The following is a 15,729-nucleotide window of genomic DNA, read 5'->3' as shown; positions in this document are numbered from 1 at the left end:
CTGTTTAGTAGCTTTGAGGACACATTAAATGGTTGAGCTTGTGGTTAGTTTCTTCTGTAATGTTGCCAGCAAAATTTACTAGCTAAAATCTTATTCAATCTGATTCAAGTAATCAGCTAAATTTTGCTTCCAAGGATGATAGATTGTCTGAAATTGATTTAGGCCAAGGTGACCGATTTCTGGAACATTTAAGGAGAGACATGTCGTTAGTTTAGTTTTAAGCGGTTAACATGGTGGATGTCTATAGAATTGTCCAATATCTTGCTATATTAATTAAGGTGCAATAATATTTAATTTCCTACTATATTAACCTTAGTCACAAACCATATATTATCATGTCACTGTGAAATTGTTAATTACTGGTATCTGGTTGATTTAAATGTAAGCTGTAGTTACGCGAAATATACATTGTAGCTCATGTCTATCAGCTTTTCTAATTCATGTTTTCCTGGTTCTTTTTGTGATCTTCGTTGACACTGCTGCAGGTGCAAAACAATTTGTGCACCCCGAAGAATGGAGAAATCTTGGTTGCATCAACACAGGATTTTCTGACTTCCTCCTTTCTTATAACAAGAAAAGACACATTTTATGACCGCTCGGATTTTTCACTCATGTGTTCTTATATAGGTGATGCTATGGACCCAATTGATTTGCCAACTCCAACATTAATTAAAGTGAGTTTACATTCCATTGCCACCATGCCATGAATTTTGTCAAGCATTACTCTTCTACTGATCTGTGTGTTGGTGTTCTTTTGACTCTTTTCTATATTTTTGTTGCAACTACTTCCTGAATCCCCTCTTCCATCTGTGTTCTCTGTTACTAAGTTTTCAAATTGATATTTGCATTCCTTATATGTCGTGAAATGCAATGTGGTTGCCCGCTGCACTTGTCTTCATACACCTGATGCATTTTCGTTTCTATTTCTCATAAGATCAAGGATACCAGAACCTAGAACCAAAGTTATGTGGGGAAAATAAAGATCTAATCAGGTCTGTAACTGACTATATGATACCCTCTTTTCCTTAGTCTGAGCCTACATAAAGCTGTATTTGGTAGCTTTATAGGTGATCAGGAGTTGGTAACAAGTAAAGATATGATAAGAGATGGATTAAATTCTACAGTTTTTCCCCCTCTGTTATGGGTTAAATGTTTAGGAGGTTCTCCACTCCCCCTCCATGCCCAGTTACATGTTATTATTGAGGACTGTTATGCTGCTAGGTGGGAGGAGAGGTTTGATTACAATGCATCAACACCATGTGCATCATTGAATGTAAAATCCAATATCTGTATAAAATATATGTTAGCTTTCTTTTGTTAAGATGTGATGCTGCTTACAACTTAGAGCCCAACTTTGAATAATCATTGATACATCTGTCATTTGAGGATAAAAATTGACAGTCTAGAGTAATTTTGTACTGTATTTTCATTCTATGCATGCGCTGAGGCTTTTCATTAATCCTCTCAGAAGAGGTTGATGCTAAGGAGCTACTTCATTCTGTAGATTAAAAAGCTGCTATGATTACACATTATCCTTGCTCAGGTTTCCTTCCCCGTCCTCAAGTGTTTGATGTATGGTTGTATCTGATTTAGATGTTTTCTCATTGTAGCCAGTGGAGCTATGGACTGGTAAACAGTTATTCAGTGTGCTATTGCGGCCCCATGCAAAAATGAGAGTATATTTAAATCTTACTGTAGCAGAAAAAAATTATGGGAAGTCCAGAGAAAGTATGTGTTCCAAGGACGGTTTTGTGTATATTCGTAATAGTGAGCTCATCAGCGGGCAGCTTGGGAAGGCCACATTAGGTCAGTATAATATATGTTTGCAATTTATCAAGTGTCAGTTTTATCTCTCTTCCGCCATGATGGTTGTGCTTCTCTCACAACCACTTGTAGAAAATACGATATATTTGTCAGGAACTTAAACATCTTTTTAACTGTGCATTATAATATTTGAGTGCATAAGTTTGCACTATAAGTATTGTATGTTTATCATCATTAGTTACTGGAAAGATCTCTGTCTAAATGAACGAAACTTATGAAGGCGAAGCTTTGTTTAATCTAGCTGACTATAGTTGCATGGTTTAATTTCTGATATATTTAGATTGAAGTTATAATTTTTCTTCCTTTGTACACTTTAGTGGTGTCTGGTCATTCAGTCTTGGTTCAAAGTCAATAATGTGAAGTAACTTATGCTACTGCGGGGCAGAAATCTCATCTATTTCAGTATCTTGCTTGCAGAGTTTTTTTTTGTTTCCAAAACTTGTAATTCCTAGATCAGGGACCAAAAGGCATACACTGCTACTCCATTCAACGTTTATTCTACTAGGAAAAATTACTGGGCTACTAAATATTTCAAAACCTGAGATTTTAAATATATCCTCATGGACAAATTAAAGTTCTGTACTTTGTTGTTTATCAATAGCATAATTCAAAAAGAAAACAAAAGTACTTATGATGAATAGCAAGTGTTTAAAATTTTTTGTATCTGCTTTGTCAAGTTTGAAATCTTATTATTGTTGTTCTGTGCTGTAAGTAGTTTGCTAACGAGCATAGAGTAGCTTATCGGTAGCTATTTGTTCCATCGTTATCTTTGAGAAGAGTTCTCTACTGTATAAATGAAAAGAGGCTTCCTCAAATAAAGAAGATGGAGAAATATAAAAGGGTTAACCATGGGACATTCATAGTTCACTGCAAAGGAAAAAATAGTTTTCTTCTCCATAAAGAGATCTTTTATGATTTGAGGCATTCGATTGTTGTCTTAATACTACTGGTTTCTTAAGTTTAAATCATTTCATGTACAAATGCTATCAATGTTTCTTATGTTTTTTTGGAGTGCATGTTCATTTAGTGATGGATTCTTAGCACCATGCACGGAGAATAACCAAAGTGCTACTGAATTGAAATCGTTAGGATAAATTCACAATTTAGATTGAAATCAATTGAGGATATCAATTTCAATCCTTTATTTTAAATTTAAATAGGGAGAAATATTAGATATTTCGTCACTATGCACTAGATTCTTGGATCCATCGAATTGCTGAAGTTCTTTGGGCTGACCAGTGTCTAGGAAGAACAATCGATATGTTATCTAGCTATCGCCGTAGTAAAAATGAGGAGTTGCAAATCAAAAGTAGTATAGAGATTTGTTTTTCTTTCTGTTGTTAGCTAAATTACTCATTCGTCCAATATATGATAACAGGAAATGGGAATAAGGACGGTATTTACTCCGTTCTTCTCAGGGATTATGGTCCCCATGCGGCTGCTACTTGCATGAATCGCTTGGCAAAGTTAAGGTGAGATAATATCAGCATTGTTAAATTTTTTCAGCTATTGCGCTGTGCATTTATTTACCTTAATGTCCCTACTCCCTTTAGTTGTGAGACGGCTAGTACACCTTTGTGATTTTATGGTCTTATGTAGCATTAGATATAAGTTCCGTTTTCATTGTATTTCATCATTTTCAAGGTTACCACCTTGTTGAACATGTGAAATGTACTGCTTCGAAGAAAATCTATGTCTGCTTAATAAGTATTTGAGTAGTGATATTGTTAAAAAGTGCAGCTTAAAAAGTACTGCATATTTTGTATTTTACCCATTGTTTGGCATATTTGAATAACAAGAGGTTCATTTGATGAAGTTGGTCGATTAATTTGTAATTCAAAATACATTGCTTGCCAATTCTGCAATTGTAGAACCACACAAAAGAAATCAATGCGCCGAAATGTAATTGTTAGTAAAAGCGTCATGATCAACATTAACCAAGTGGTCTGCACAAGCATCATCCTTATTGGGCATGTGTCATTTTTGTTGTCTTGAAAGTTTTGTCACCATCAAATGACATTAAGCTTAAGTAGGTATTGTTGTCTCTGAAACATTTTTTGTTAGGTGCTGCTAGATAGTCCCGTGTTCTGTGGTCCTGTTCTTTCTTTTGGTTCCACAAATTTGTACCCACGAAGAATATGGAAAAATAAGTGCACACATATATAATGGCTCAAATGACATATAAAATCTCAACAGATAATGCATGCAGTTGACTCCGAATATTTTTAGCAATTTTCTTGCCTGAAACTAGAAAACGGATAAAGATGCATCAATAGGCTCCAAAGATGTCAGATGTTAGGTGAAGAAAAGAAATGGCATCCACTGGAACTTCAGTATTGAATTGTGGAATGGGATGTATGATTTAGAACTCAGGCTCATAGCTTAATAAAAACAATTATGTGGTACGATGTATACTTGCATTCTTGTTCGCTTGAAGGAATTAAAAGTTGATTTTTTTATATTATATTTATGTTATAGTGCCCGATGGATAGGAAATCATGGATTTTCAATTGGGATCAATGATGTTCAACCTGGGTATACATTAACCAACGAGAAGAAGGCGCTTCTGGATAAGGAATATGGTCATTGTACCAATTACATAAGGAGCTATACATCTGGAAGCCTGGAGCTGTTACCAGGCTGCAATAATGCTGAGACTCTTGAAGCCAAGATAAGTGAGACACTTAATAAAATTCGAGAAACAGTTGCCAGTGTAAGATTTTATGTCTTCTATGACATTTGTGATTATTGGTGCTTCATTGACTATTAAGTGATCTCTGCAAATTCGCTTTCTGGGCAGACAACTAGATTCTATTGGCATATATCTTGCCTTGAAATCAGCAATCTAAACATGAGATTATAGGTTTAGGCTTGATTGGTTGGAGAGTTTATGCCTCCTCAACATCCCTCTGCGTTTTTATACTTATTTCATTTTTCTCTACATATGATGGGTGTATAAAATTTAATCCCAGTTGTTAAATTTGTTCTATTTTGTGTCATGTTGTGTTGTTCCATTGTTGTGTCAACACGAGGACTATAAGACAATAAACTATTAAATTTTTATGTATTTTGTGGTATCCAATGCCTTTTGGAGATGTCTTTTTATGTGTTAACATAGATCATTGTATTTTTAAAGACACATAATGCGTATCAGTCTTTATTTTTAATAAAGCAGATGCAGGTCCTTGAACTCCTATGGTTTCTGAATCGAATTCCTGTAGTTCTACTTTATTTGTAACCATTGAGTACCTGGACTTTCAATTATTATTTTTGAATTAGGTCTATGTACTTTTAACATTTTTTAATTTGGCTCCTTGAACTTTCCTTGTGAAAAAAGATGTCCATTTACTGATATTAAACAAGGCCTTTGTTTTTGGGTAGTTCGAGGACCTAATTTTGGCATAAATATATAAAAGTATAGTCCAAATTTCTGATAAGGGATTAATTTTGAATTATGCGAAAGCTCGTGAACTCAGTTGTAACAAGTCAAATACAAGGACCTAATTCAGAGAGAATTGAAATTACAGGGGCCTAAGTACACATCTTTCCTATATTTTGTTGTGTCATGTCTTGTCGTGTCATTAAGTTTCATGCTTCTGTCAGAAACAAACCATATCATGCTGTATCTTTGTTCATTCTTAACATGTTGACATGAAACATGGAAACATTACACAATTTAACCCTCATTTTAATGAACAAAACATTTAGTACTATTCCTGGCATTGTAAATTTTTTGCAGCCGCTTGTCTAAATTGTGAGATCTTTTGAGGAAAATTTCTTGATATCTGGTCATTGTCATGAATAATTATTCATTTGAGACTGCAAAAGTTTGTCCTATTTTTTTTACTATCATTTTTTTTGGCTTGTATGTATTTCATGCATTTTCTGTACTCTTTATATGAACCTTGTTTCTGAACATTAGAACCGAATTGTATCCTGGACAGGTATGCTATGAATTCTAGGTCTACTGCTCTTGAGTAATTTAGTTTAGGTTGTTTATCTCTTCTCTTATTCTTCTGCTGCAAACTTATATTAGAAGTTGGGTTCACGAATTTGTGGTAATGTTTACTGAATGGATATTTAGATATTAGGCCATTTTGTGATTTCTTATTATCTATAGCTTCCTCAACTGTCAAGCTACTTTTTTCCTACCATTATCTTTTTGTGCATGTTACTGGTTCGAAGATTCTGCTCAGAATTGTGATTGAACTTGTGGAATCAAAATTTCTATCAAAAAATGGTTACCACTGTATTTATATTTTAGTCCAGCACTATAGATGTGGTAAATCATTCTTGATGTTGTTTTGGTAGGTTTGCATGGATAACTTAAATTGGAGGAACAGCCCTCTAATAATGTCGCAGTGTGGTTCCAAAGGTTCTCCTATTAATATCTGCCAGATGATTGCTTGCGTTGGTCAGCAATCTGTAGGAGGTCATAGAGCTCCCAATGGGTTTGTTGATCGAACACTGCCTCATTTTGTAAGAGGAGCAAAAGATCCAGATGTATGCAACTCTTTCACTATGTTATTTTTGTTATTTGAGCTTTTCAGTAGGAGTAGGACCAATTGTTGCCTTGAAGATGCATATGTACCACTATATTATTGATTCACTTAGGTTGAGTGGATTGGAGGTGTAGACCTCTATGCATTTTCTACTAAATCGATTGAAGTTTAACTTCCTTCTCCAAGCCCGGAGATATCTAATTGGTAATTGCTGAAGAATGTTCACAAAGAAATACTATATACTATCATTACTATTTTCAATCCTTGGGCTGTATTACTATTTCAGGCTGTTAATCTTAATTAATTTCCCATGGAATGCAGTCTGAAATCACTCTGTTTTTCAAACAAAGCTTACCTTTGTATTTCTAGTTAATGGACCGGGGGTTCAGAATCTCTTATCCAACCTGGCCTCTGCATCAGATGCTATACGAGGAAGATATGAGTCACCATTTAGTGATCTTATAAAGAGAATGTTGTGTCCTTGTGGATATTTTATTTTTTTCTCCGCTTTAGTATCTTTGCGCATGTATTTCTTCATCAACTTTTAGTGTTCACCTATATTTACTTTTTCTTGGAGATGCGTAAATATCATTATTGTAAAAGATGTTCTTGATATTTTCCGTACCAATTGGACGATATTGAGGTCTCAATATCTTCATTTAAGTGTCTACTTACAGGGTTTCTACTTCTTAAAACTATAGTAGTTCTAAGATTTTCTATGAAGTTCTTGGTTGGAGAATAGTTGTTGTGCATCATCTCATGCTTATTCACCTCGAGTAATGCTGACTTTTGCATTGCAGATGGATATGGTCAACTTATCCTTAATATGTGTGACATACATTTTCAATTGGAGAAATACCCTGTACACTTTCTAAACATCATCTTTTGCTTAATATCAGGCTAAGGGTTTCGTTCAGAATTCCTTTTATACTGGTTTATCTGCGACTGAATTTTTTTTCCACACCATGGGGGGCAGAGAAGGTCTTGTGGATACAGCGGTATGTATCGATTCTTTCTTTAATGGAATTTGCTTTTTAAATTCAGAGTGATGGGTAGTTTGCTCTTTATCAGAATGCTTATCTTGAAGAATTGGTGCAACCTTGTTTCCTTTTTGCAGCCTATTATAAGTCTAAACAATTGAGTTCTTATAGTTGTGGTTTATAAAGCTTGATCATACTTTGATATATGGTCTTGCAAAATTATATGGAAATGACTCACATTGCAACACCTCCAATTTTTCAGCATTTGAATGATGTCGTTTCTATGGTACAGCAGCATAATTCCAACTGTACACATCAGAAAACTTTCACCAATTATTTTGGGGATAATGAATTTTCTTTTACAGATTGAAAGGTGATGTCAAAATTGCAATATTGATCTTTGTAGCTTTTCAAAATACTGAACATAAATCAGTTTACACTTGTTTCAAAATACTGAATACAAGCACAATCTTGACTTTGGAATACCAGGTTTATTCTACTATGGTGCTAAGAAATCGTGGCCAGATTAGTTATCCACAAAATTTGGAATGGACTGCATTGATATTTTCCATAACGTTTTTTGCTGAAGGTTGTGGTTCAATGTGTTAACAAGATTATACTTAGGCTAGCACAGCAATATTTTACTTCTGCGTTTGTTTTTCTTGTGAGATGGCCAATTTATATGTTAACGTAAATTTGTCTACTATGCATAATCCGTTTCGGGTAATGTAGTTTTTCCATGGCTTTACTACAATTGTCAGTTGTCCAACTCTTTATAGCTTGACAAGTGTCAAGTCTTACTTCCATTTAAGAGACCTTTTTGATTAACATGATTTACATTGTATCCTGTAACTCTTAGTCTGTCTGCTGCTTCACTTGGTATCTTCTTATTGGACTTAGCTTCACCCCTTATATAAGCAAACTGCTGGGTAGTGCAAGTGTTGGATCCAATATACTCAGAAGTTTACAACTGTACCGTATGGAGATTGGACATGTTCTTGAATGCTTCAATTTGACATGTACACTGGACTTAGCTTCACCCGTTATATGGACTTAGCTTCCCCTCATATATATCTTTGTTTCTCATGAACTTCTGGTTTCTTTGCCATATTTGTTCCTTCAACCTCGTTTTAATTTGATATTTCTATAGACTGAAAGCCATTTGCTTCAATATGATAACAGTCATTAACTTTTCTCCTTTTCCTTCTTCATATTCTTTTTACTAATATTTATGAAGAAATTACATATAAATTACGGTGTCTCGGGTAAAAGACTAATATGTCCTAGTTTACTTTCAGCAGTTCCAATATCTCTTAGCTCTAAGGGAATGGGAACTTGTATCCCACTTTCTTTAGAGTCATTCCAGGAGACTATGATTATTCATGATCATCTATTACTCAATGATCTTCTGTAACGGTTGTAATTTCTCCATCTTTATCTCAATTGCACACTTAAAAGGGCCAATCTCACAATTAGATAATATCGGCCATAATCCTCTTCTTCACCTTGGCTCCGGTGCTTTTGTGTCCCATTTCGCTGGCGTCTCCTACCAATTCATAGAAGATAGCAAAAACATTTTCATTTAACTCCTTAACTGTAGTTGAATCTATTATCCTACTGATTCTCTTAGTCAATTTCAAGTCTCCTATTTTATATTTAGTTGTAGCAACAGTAGGTCAGTTAACATGACATTTCTGAGGCCTAGTTTCAATCTGAATCAGGGTAACTTTATTGTATTTGTGATGACCCATTCTTGAATTGGTGTCAATCCAAACACTTAAATATGCTTGGCTGCCAAATATTTCGATAAAAGCAAGGCAGAGTTTTCTCCTTTCCTCTTGCAACGAATAAATCTTATCGAGGTCCAAAAAGAGTAATAAAGCTGCTGCTCCTTTTAAGGACTATTGGGGTCTGAAGCATGGGGACCGTCCGAGTATTATTACGAAAAAAAATACTAATACGCGTAAATATGTTTTAAATACTTATTAAATATGTTTTTTCTTTTTTTCGATTTTTTAGGGTTTCGAAAATACGTATTTAATATGTTTTCAGTATGTATTTTGACCATTTTTTTTTTAATAGAAAAAGTCAGAAATCACGCTGTTGAACTTACACGAATTAGACTCCCTCTCAAGTTCTGAACTTCCTAAACCCTAAGCGCTGCAATCTTTTCGCACTATCTGACTGCCGCCCTCACGCCTTCTGCACCACCGGTTGTGCCATCTGGACCACCGCCGCCGACTGGAGTGGAAACTCTAATTCTCGGTTATGTTGCGCAGACTAGGTTATTATTTCATACTCCCTCCGTCCCTGAAATAAGTTCCTCTTTTTCCTTTTTGGGACGTCCCCCAAATAAGTTCCTCTTTCTTTCTTTCCATTTTTGGACAACTACCCCACCACTAATAATAATTTATTTATTCTTACTTTTCACTTTTTCACCACTCCCAGTACTAATTATAACACTTTTTTCACATTTTCACCACTCCCAATACTAATTATAGCATATTTTTCTCCACTATCAATACACTTTACTATTTTTCCTTAAAGCCCGTGCCGTCCCCAAAGAAGAACTTATTTTGGGGACGGAGGGAGTAGTATTTATTTGGGTTAATTCGTGGGTTATAGGAGCAGTGGGTTATTGGAGCAGTGGGCTGCACTATTTTGGGTTATACTCTTGAAGTGGGCTGCAGTATGATATATATACTATTATTAATAATAAAAATATTAAAAAATTAGAACGTATTTTTGATGTATTCATATTGTGATTTTTCGGAAATGGACATACTTTCATCCCCGTATCATATCATATTCGTATTTCGTATACTTCTTCGTGCCTCTTAGCTATTGGTACTACTACTAATAGGAATTTGCCGTGATATTTGATTCTGGCTATATAACCTGGCTGAAATTATGGAGCAGGACTGATCTTGATCTATCCTAGGTGACTAGGTCTGAATTGGGGTGGCCTACGTAAATTTGTCCTTTCAAGGGAACCAGAGTTTCACACATATCTTTAACTACAAATGTAATATGTCAAATTTATTTACTTTTTTATTTAGTGAAATTCACTGCCTCTGTTCATCTAGTCCTAGGAGACATGGAATTTTCACATTTGTGAAAATAATAATCCCCCCCTCCCCCCTGTGCCATTACTGAATATCATTGATTCTTTTTTGGTGCTTGAGAGAAGACATTTAGAACTTTTTTTTGCTGTTACAGGTGAAAACAGCTGATACAGGGTACATGTCTCGTAGATTAATGAAGGCTTTGGAGGACCTATCTATTTTTTATGATAATACAGTGAGAAATGCTAGTGCTTGCATTGTGCAATTTATGTATGGTGGTGATGCTATGGATCCTGCACAGATGGAAGAGAAAAGTGGGCTCCCACTGAACTTTGAAAGATTATTTATGAAAGCCAAGGTATTGGCATCTATATTTTTTCCTTCATCTTGTTTAGAAGTTAATTGTCTTGACCAATTCAGCATTTTGATAAAATAGTTATTTATTTTCTTCTATGTTATGTTTTGACAGGCTACCTGCCCCGCAACAGAGCAAAAGAGTTTGACTAGTGATGAAATTGAGGAAGTAGTTAAAGAAACACTTGAGAGAAAGCTCTTATCCATGACTTCTGAAGGAGGGCGTTCAGAGTCAACTCCTTCATCAGATACAGCATCTAAAGATGAATGCTTGGAGGCTTTTGGCAAGTCAATTAGCGATTTTATTAAGAAGAAGGGGCCTAGCTCAGTACTCGAGAAGCTGAAATTGAGTGAAGGGAGTCATTCTGAAGAAGATAGATGTTATCTGGAAAATGTTGCCTCTAGTATATCTGGGATAACTCAGCGACAATTAATGGTAGTTTTCTTTTGTATGGTTTACTCTCTCAGCATTCCTACATACTTTTTGAGCACTCCCTTGTTGCTTAAAGTTGTTTCAAGAGCACATTTGCAATTTAGTTGGATGGATCTTAAACAAGAAATAAATAGAACAAGAAATTTAGAAATTTTGCAATATAGTGTTGTGATTGCTTTGATCCCATGACTTCAGATGTGGCTTTAGTTGAACTTTATGATAAATTGCTCTTACGTTACAAGAGCATAAGTTAAGAATAAATCCTCAATTAGAACTAGTAAAGAGTTGATATGGTTTATGGAGAATTGCTAGTCTTGGTGATAATTTGAGGTGATTTTTTGTTTCTAGATTAGTCTGACAGAGCAAATGTGGCTGACTGACTATCTCGTCTACAACATGTTCTTGTTGTGATTAATTTATAATGCTTCTATTATAGAGTTCCTGAAGTGAAGCATATTGTGGGTGACACAAACCTTACTTTTTTATTACACATTTAATATTAAAGCATATCTTGAGTTGGTATTTGTAATTTCTTTTCTTGTGAAATGCCTTATATCAAATAATATTTGTTATGACTGCCTTAGAATATAAAAGTTTATAATGCTTCTATTATAGAGTTCCTGAAGTGAAGCATATTGTGGGTGACACAAACCTTGTTTTTTTATTACACATTTAATATCAAAGCATATCTTGAGTTGGTATTTGTAATTTCTTTTCTTGTGAAATGCCTTCTATCAATCTGAATAATATTTGTTATGACTGAATATAAAAGTTGTTTGTTTCTTTACTATTGCTCTCTGATGATATACATCCACAAAAGTGTTATCATCTTTATAGTCCTCTCCTATGTAATTATGTTTTGCTTATACAAGGTCCACAATCTTGATGTGCTACTTCGTAATTTTATTGGTTTTAGGTCTTCCTAGAAACTTGTATCTGTCGTTACAATTCCAAGAAAATTGAAGCTGGAACTGCAATAGGTGCCATTGGAGCTCAGAGTATCGGAGAGCCAGGAACACAGATGACATTGAAAACTTTCCACTTTGCTGGAGTTGCAAGCATGAGTATCCTTAGATATGATATTTTCCTAGTGTTGTTATTTCACTTATCTAACCTTTTCATCTGTTTTATTGCAATTTGTTAACTTAATCCTGTACAAGATGTTACCCTTGGAGTTCCTAGGATAAAAGAAATCATCAATGCTGCTAAAAATATGAAGACACCAATTATTTCTACATATCTAGATGTTGACAACAGTGAGATAACAGCTAAAATGGTGAAGGGGCGTATTGAGAAAACCCTTCTGGAGCAGGTATTTGATTTTATGATAACTGATAGGGTTGTGATTGCATGCTTTTGTTCTTGTGTAATGTAATTTTGATACGTTCAAATAGTTAGTAGCTACATGTTTTAGATCCTTCTCCTGAAAGTATAAAATAATTAGTCTTAGTGATAAATTGAACTTTGCTTTTGGGCTTTGTAATTGTTCTGTAATTCATTTTCTAGATTTATTCATTTAGAAAATTCTAAAGTCGCTTTTCTCTTGGTCTTTTCCGTGTTCGGTAGGTAGCCCGGAGCATCAAGACTTCACAATCATCGAGGTTGGCATCCATTGTTGTAACACTTGACATGGGCCGAATAAAAGAGGCTTACCTACATATTGATGCTTACTCGGTAAAAGAATCAATTCTACGAACCCCAAGAATGAAACTGAAAGAGCAGGTGCAACTAACCTAGAATCATCTCTTTATATGTTTGTTGTGGATTTACTGGCATGCTGTTCCTTATACGGTTCTTGCTATTAACTCTTGCTCTTCTCATTGATTCCATCGCATGTTTACTACAGCACATTAGAGTATTGGATGAACAAAAACTTGAAGTCATCCTGGAAGCTGATAAAAGTAAACTTCAATTTGAACTCCATGGGCTTAAGAATAAGCTCTCCAAAGTTGTAGTGAAGGTGAAACTAGTGGAATTCAATTTTTTCATCCTTTTTCCTTTTGGGATTTGACTGTCTGTTGATTGTTTAATTCATAACTGATACTATTTTCTATTGTGGGTTTTTGCTATGGATGGCAGGGAATCAGCTCTGTCGAACGGGTTATAGTACTAAATGAAGCAAAAGAAAAAGATACTGATGGATCCAAAAAATTGAAGTTAGTAGCAGAGGGGTAAGTGTCAGTAAAACATCATGCTTTCATTTTATTTTTTTTGGCATTTATTGCTCTAATTTGAATTTCTCTCTGTTCTTTTCTTCTTCTCTTTGTTCTTTTCCTTACTTATACTGCCAAAAAAGATTGCTGAGGGTTTGATAAGGGAAAAATCTAGGGGAGTTTTTTGGAGATAAAATTTGAGAGCGGCGGTATACTGAAGTGTCTGATTGGGCTTAATTATTAGCTTTTATTGTCTTTGAGTACTTGTGGTCTGTGAGTTTCAAAAAAAGCAGTACCAGAGATAAATTAGCTGCATATTTGTAGATGGGGCAGCAATAAGCAACTCATTGTTTTCCTTGAATATGAAGTGCCAATTAGATTTGTAGCAGAAACTATTGATGGAAGTATGATATTCTCATGGTTCCCATATGTAATTTGAGCATGATGTTTTTACCTGCAGGACTGATCTTTTGCATGTCATGGGCACTGAAGGAGTTAATGGCAACAAGACAGAGAGTAATAACATTCCAGAAGTACACCAGGTACTCGGAATTGAAGCTGCAAGGAAGAAAATAATTGAGGAGATAAAATACACCATGTCAAGCCATGGCATGACAATAGACATACGCCACATGATGCTGCTGGCTGACTTAATGACATTTAAGGTTATTTTGATTTCTTCAAATCATAAATATTTCATGTTTATGACCGCAAGGACATGTATATTTTGTCACTCTAGCAACTGTTCTTTGAGAAGCTCATCTAGAGGTCTAGACATTCGAGCATTGAGCAAGCATCTAAGGTCATTTGTTTTCAAGCATGAACACCAGACTGCCCGAGATGTTTATTCTACTTTTTGTGTTTGTCATTTTAAATTCTGTTCCGTGTTTTCGTATGATGAATATTGTAGTCGTCACACTTGTGATGCATAAATTAAAAAAGGTCGAATGAAGAGAAAGAGGAGAAATGGCTTATCAAGATATGATAAAATAGTGAAAATAGGAGAATTGTGAAAATAGTTTTATCAAGATATGTTAAATGGAAATGCTAATTCTTCCTTCATATATGTAATTCAAATTTGGGGTGGCTGCCCGGGTTCAGAAGAATGAAGAATTTAGGCGTTTGTTTATTTGAGTTTTGTTTTAGATATTGGAGATGAGCTCATTTTTAAGTTTTTGTTCCGTTGCCGCCACGTTTTGTTGTCAATTTCTTGTTTCACTTGTATATTGTTATCTGATATAGTATTTTGCTTCTCATAAAAAACATATGCAAAATCTTCTTATCCATCCTTTTCGATGGCCTTTCCTGATGCCCCTTTGGTGAGGCCCTTCCTGATTGCATTGTATGTGAAACTTCTTATAACAAGATGTTAATGATGATCTATTTCCTTGTTGGTTTACAATTGGATTTGTTTATGCTGTTAAACATTAAGTTAATGATTATCCGATTTCCTTGTATTTGTATATGTTGGTTATTTCAGGGTGAAGTGTTAGGTATGACAAGATTTGGTGTGCAGAAATTGAGGGACAGTGTCTTGATGCTTGCTTCATTTGAAAAGACATCAGATCACCTCTTTAACGCTTCCGTGAATGGGAAAGTCGATAAAATTGAAGGAGTCACTGAATGCATCATCATGGGCATACCCATGCAAGTTGGTACTGGAATGCTTAAAGTGAGGCAAAGGTGAGTTTTCTGTTGATGTGCTTCTCTTACTCGTGATATTTCGCTCGCATTCAGTGATTGTGCTAAATTTGCTGGCCGGCCTTAAGACACGGTACTTCCATTTTCCATCTGTAATAAAGGCCTTAAGACAACAGTGTTTTATACCTTAGTATTAACCTTCTCATCCGTGTGAGTTTCTTATGCAATAGATTTTTTTACTGATTAACGCCCAACAACCGTATCTCATCCATTTATCTATCCTCGCGAATTCGTTTTAGACATTTTGATTCGCACTATTTCGCAAACTGATCTGCTCATCCTTCACTATTATCTGTGCAGCTTACCGCCTCTTGAGTTGATTTACGCCCCAGATCCAATTATACGATGATATTCTGGGAAGGGAAGCGTTTGTTTAGCACATCATCTCCCAACTGTATATATCGTGCAGAAATCTGTGGGTTGTCGAATCAAATCACTTGAACGTCTTAGTGCAAATGCCGTTGCATACATTCGATTCCGAAGGCTGAATGCATTTAGGTTTGGAAGTTCTTCGTGGATTAGATAGATCATGGTTTAATTTTGTGAACTCTGGTAGGTTAGATGCTTACATCCATAGTTTTTGATACTCTTTTTTTCCCAAAAACAAAGCTATCTGGAAAAATTAGTGCTAATACTTTACACCATTTTTTTTTTTGCACCATCCATTATTAGTCATGAAAATTAAACGTCCTTTTAATATAATGGCTTTTTTCCTCT

General features: G+C 35.0%; 1 protein-coding gene across 4 annotated transcripts in view; it reads left to right on the top strand.

Moving 5' to 3' along the window:
* LOC131010670 (DNA-directed RNA polymerase III subunit 1) overlaps positions 1–15,729 on the top strand; it is a 26,034-nt gene extending 10,305 nt beyond the window's left edge. For 2 of the 4 annotated variants that reach the window (XM_057938307.1, XM_057938309.1), the window contains exons 13-28: positions 486–674; positions 1,611–1,806; positions 3,203–3,296; positions 4,303–4,537; positions 6,136–6,327; positions 7,226–7,324; positions 10,526–10,729; positions 10,841–11,161; positions 12,075–12,222; positions 12,319–12,470; positions 12,725–12,880; positions 13,005–13,118; positions 13,238–13,329; positions 13,772–13,976; positions 14,792–14,994; positions 15,313–15,729. In XM_057938307.1, coding sequence (XP_057794290.1) covers positions 486–674; positions 1,611–1,806; positions 3,203–3,296; positions 4,303–4,537; positions 6,136–6,327; positions 7,226–7,324; positions 10,526–10,729; positions 10,841–11,161; positions 12,075–12,222; positions 12,319–12,470; positions 12,725–12,880; positions 13,005–13,118; positions 13,238–13,329; positions 13,772–13,976; positions 14,792–14,994; positions 15,313–15,361 — 2,649 coding nt within the window. In that variant the 3' untranslated portion in view covers positions 15,362–15,729. Of the gene's footprint in view, positions 1–485; positions 675–1,610; positions 1,807–3,202; positions 3,297–4,302; positions 4,538–6,135; positions 6,328–7,225; positions 7,325–10,525; positions 10,730–10,840; positions 11,162–12,074; positions 12,223–12,318; positions 12,471–12,724; positions 12,881–13,004; positions 13,119–13,237; positions 13,330–13,771; positions 14,392–14,791; positions 14,995–15,312 lie in introns of those variants that run through there. The other 2 variants (XM_057938306.1, XM_057938308.1) reach the window with 1 other exon arrangement.

This window comes from Salvia miltiorrhiza, chromosome 2 (genome assembly GCF_028751815.1).
Source record: "Salvia miltiorrhiza cultivar Shanhuang (shh) chromosome 2, IMPLAD_Smil_shh, whole genome shotgun sequence".
In the NCBI taxonomy this organism is placed as follows: Eukaryota; Viridiplantae; Streptophyta; class Magnoliopsida; order Lamiales; family Lamiaceae; genus Salvia; species Salvia miltiorrhiza.
This window is presented reverse-complemented; position numbering and strand designations above follow the sequence as displayed.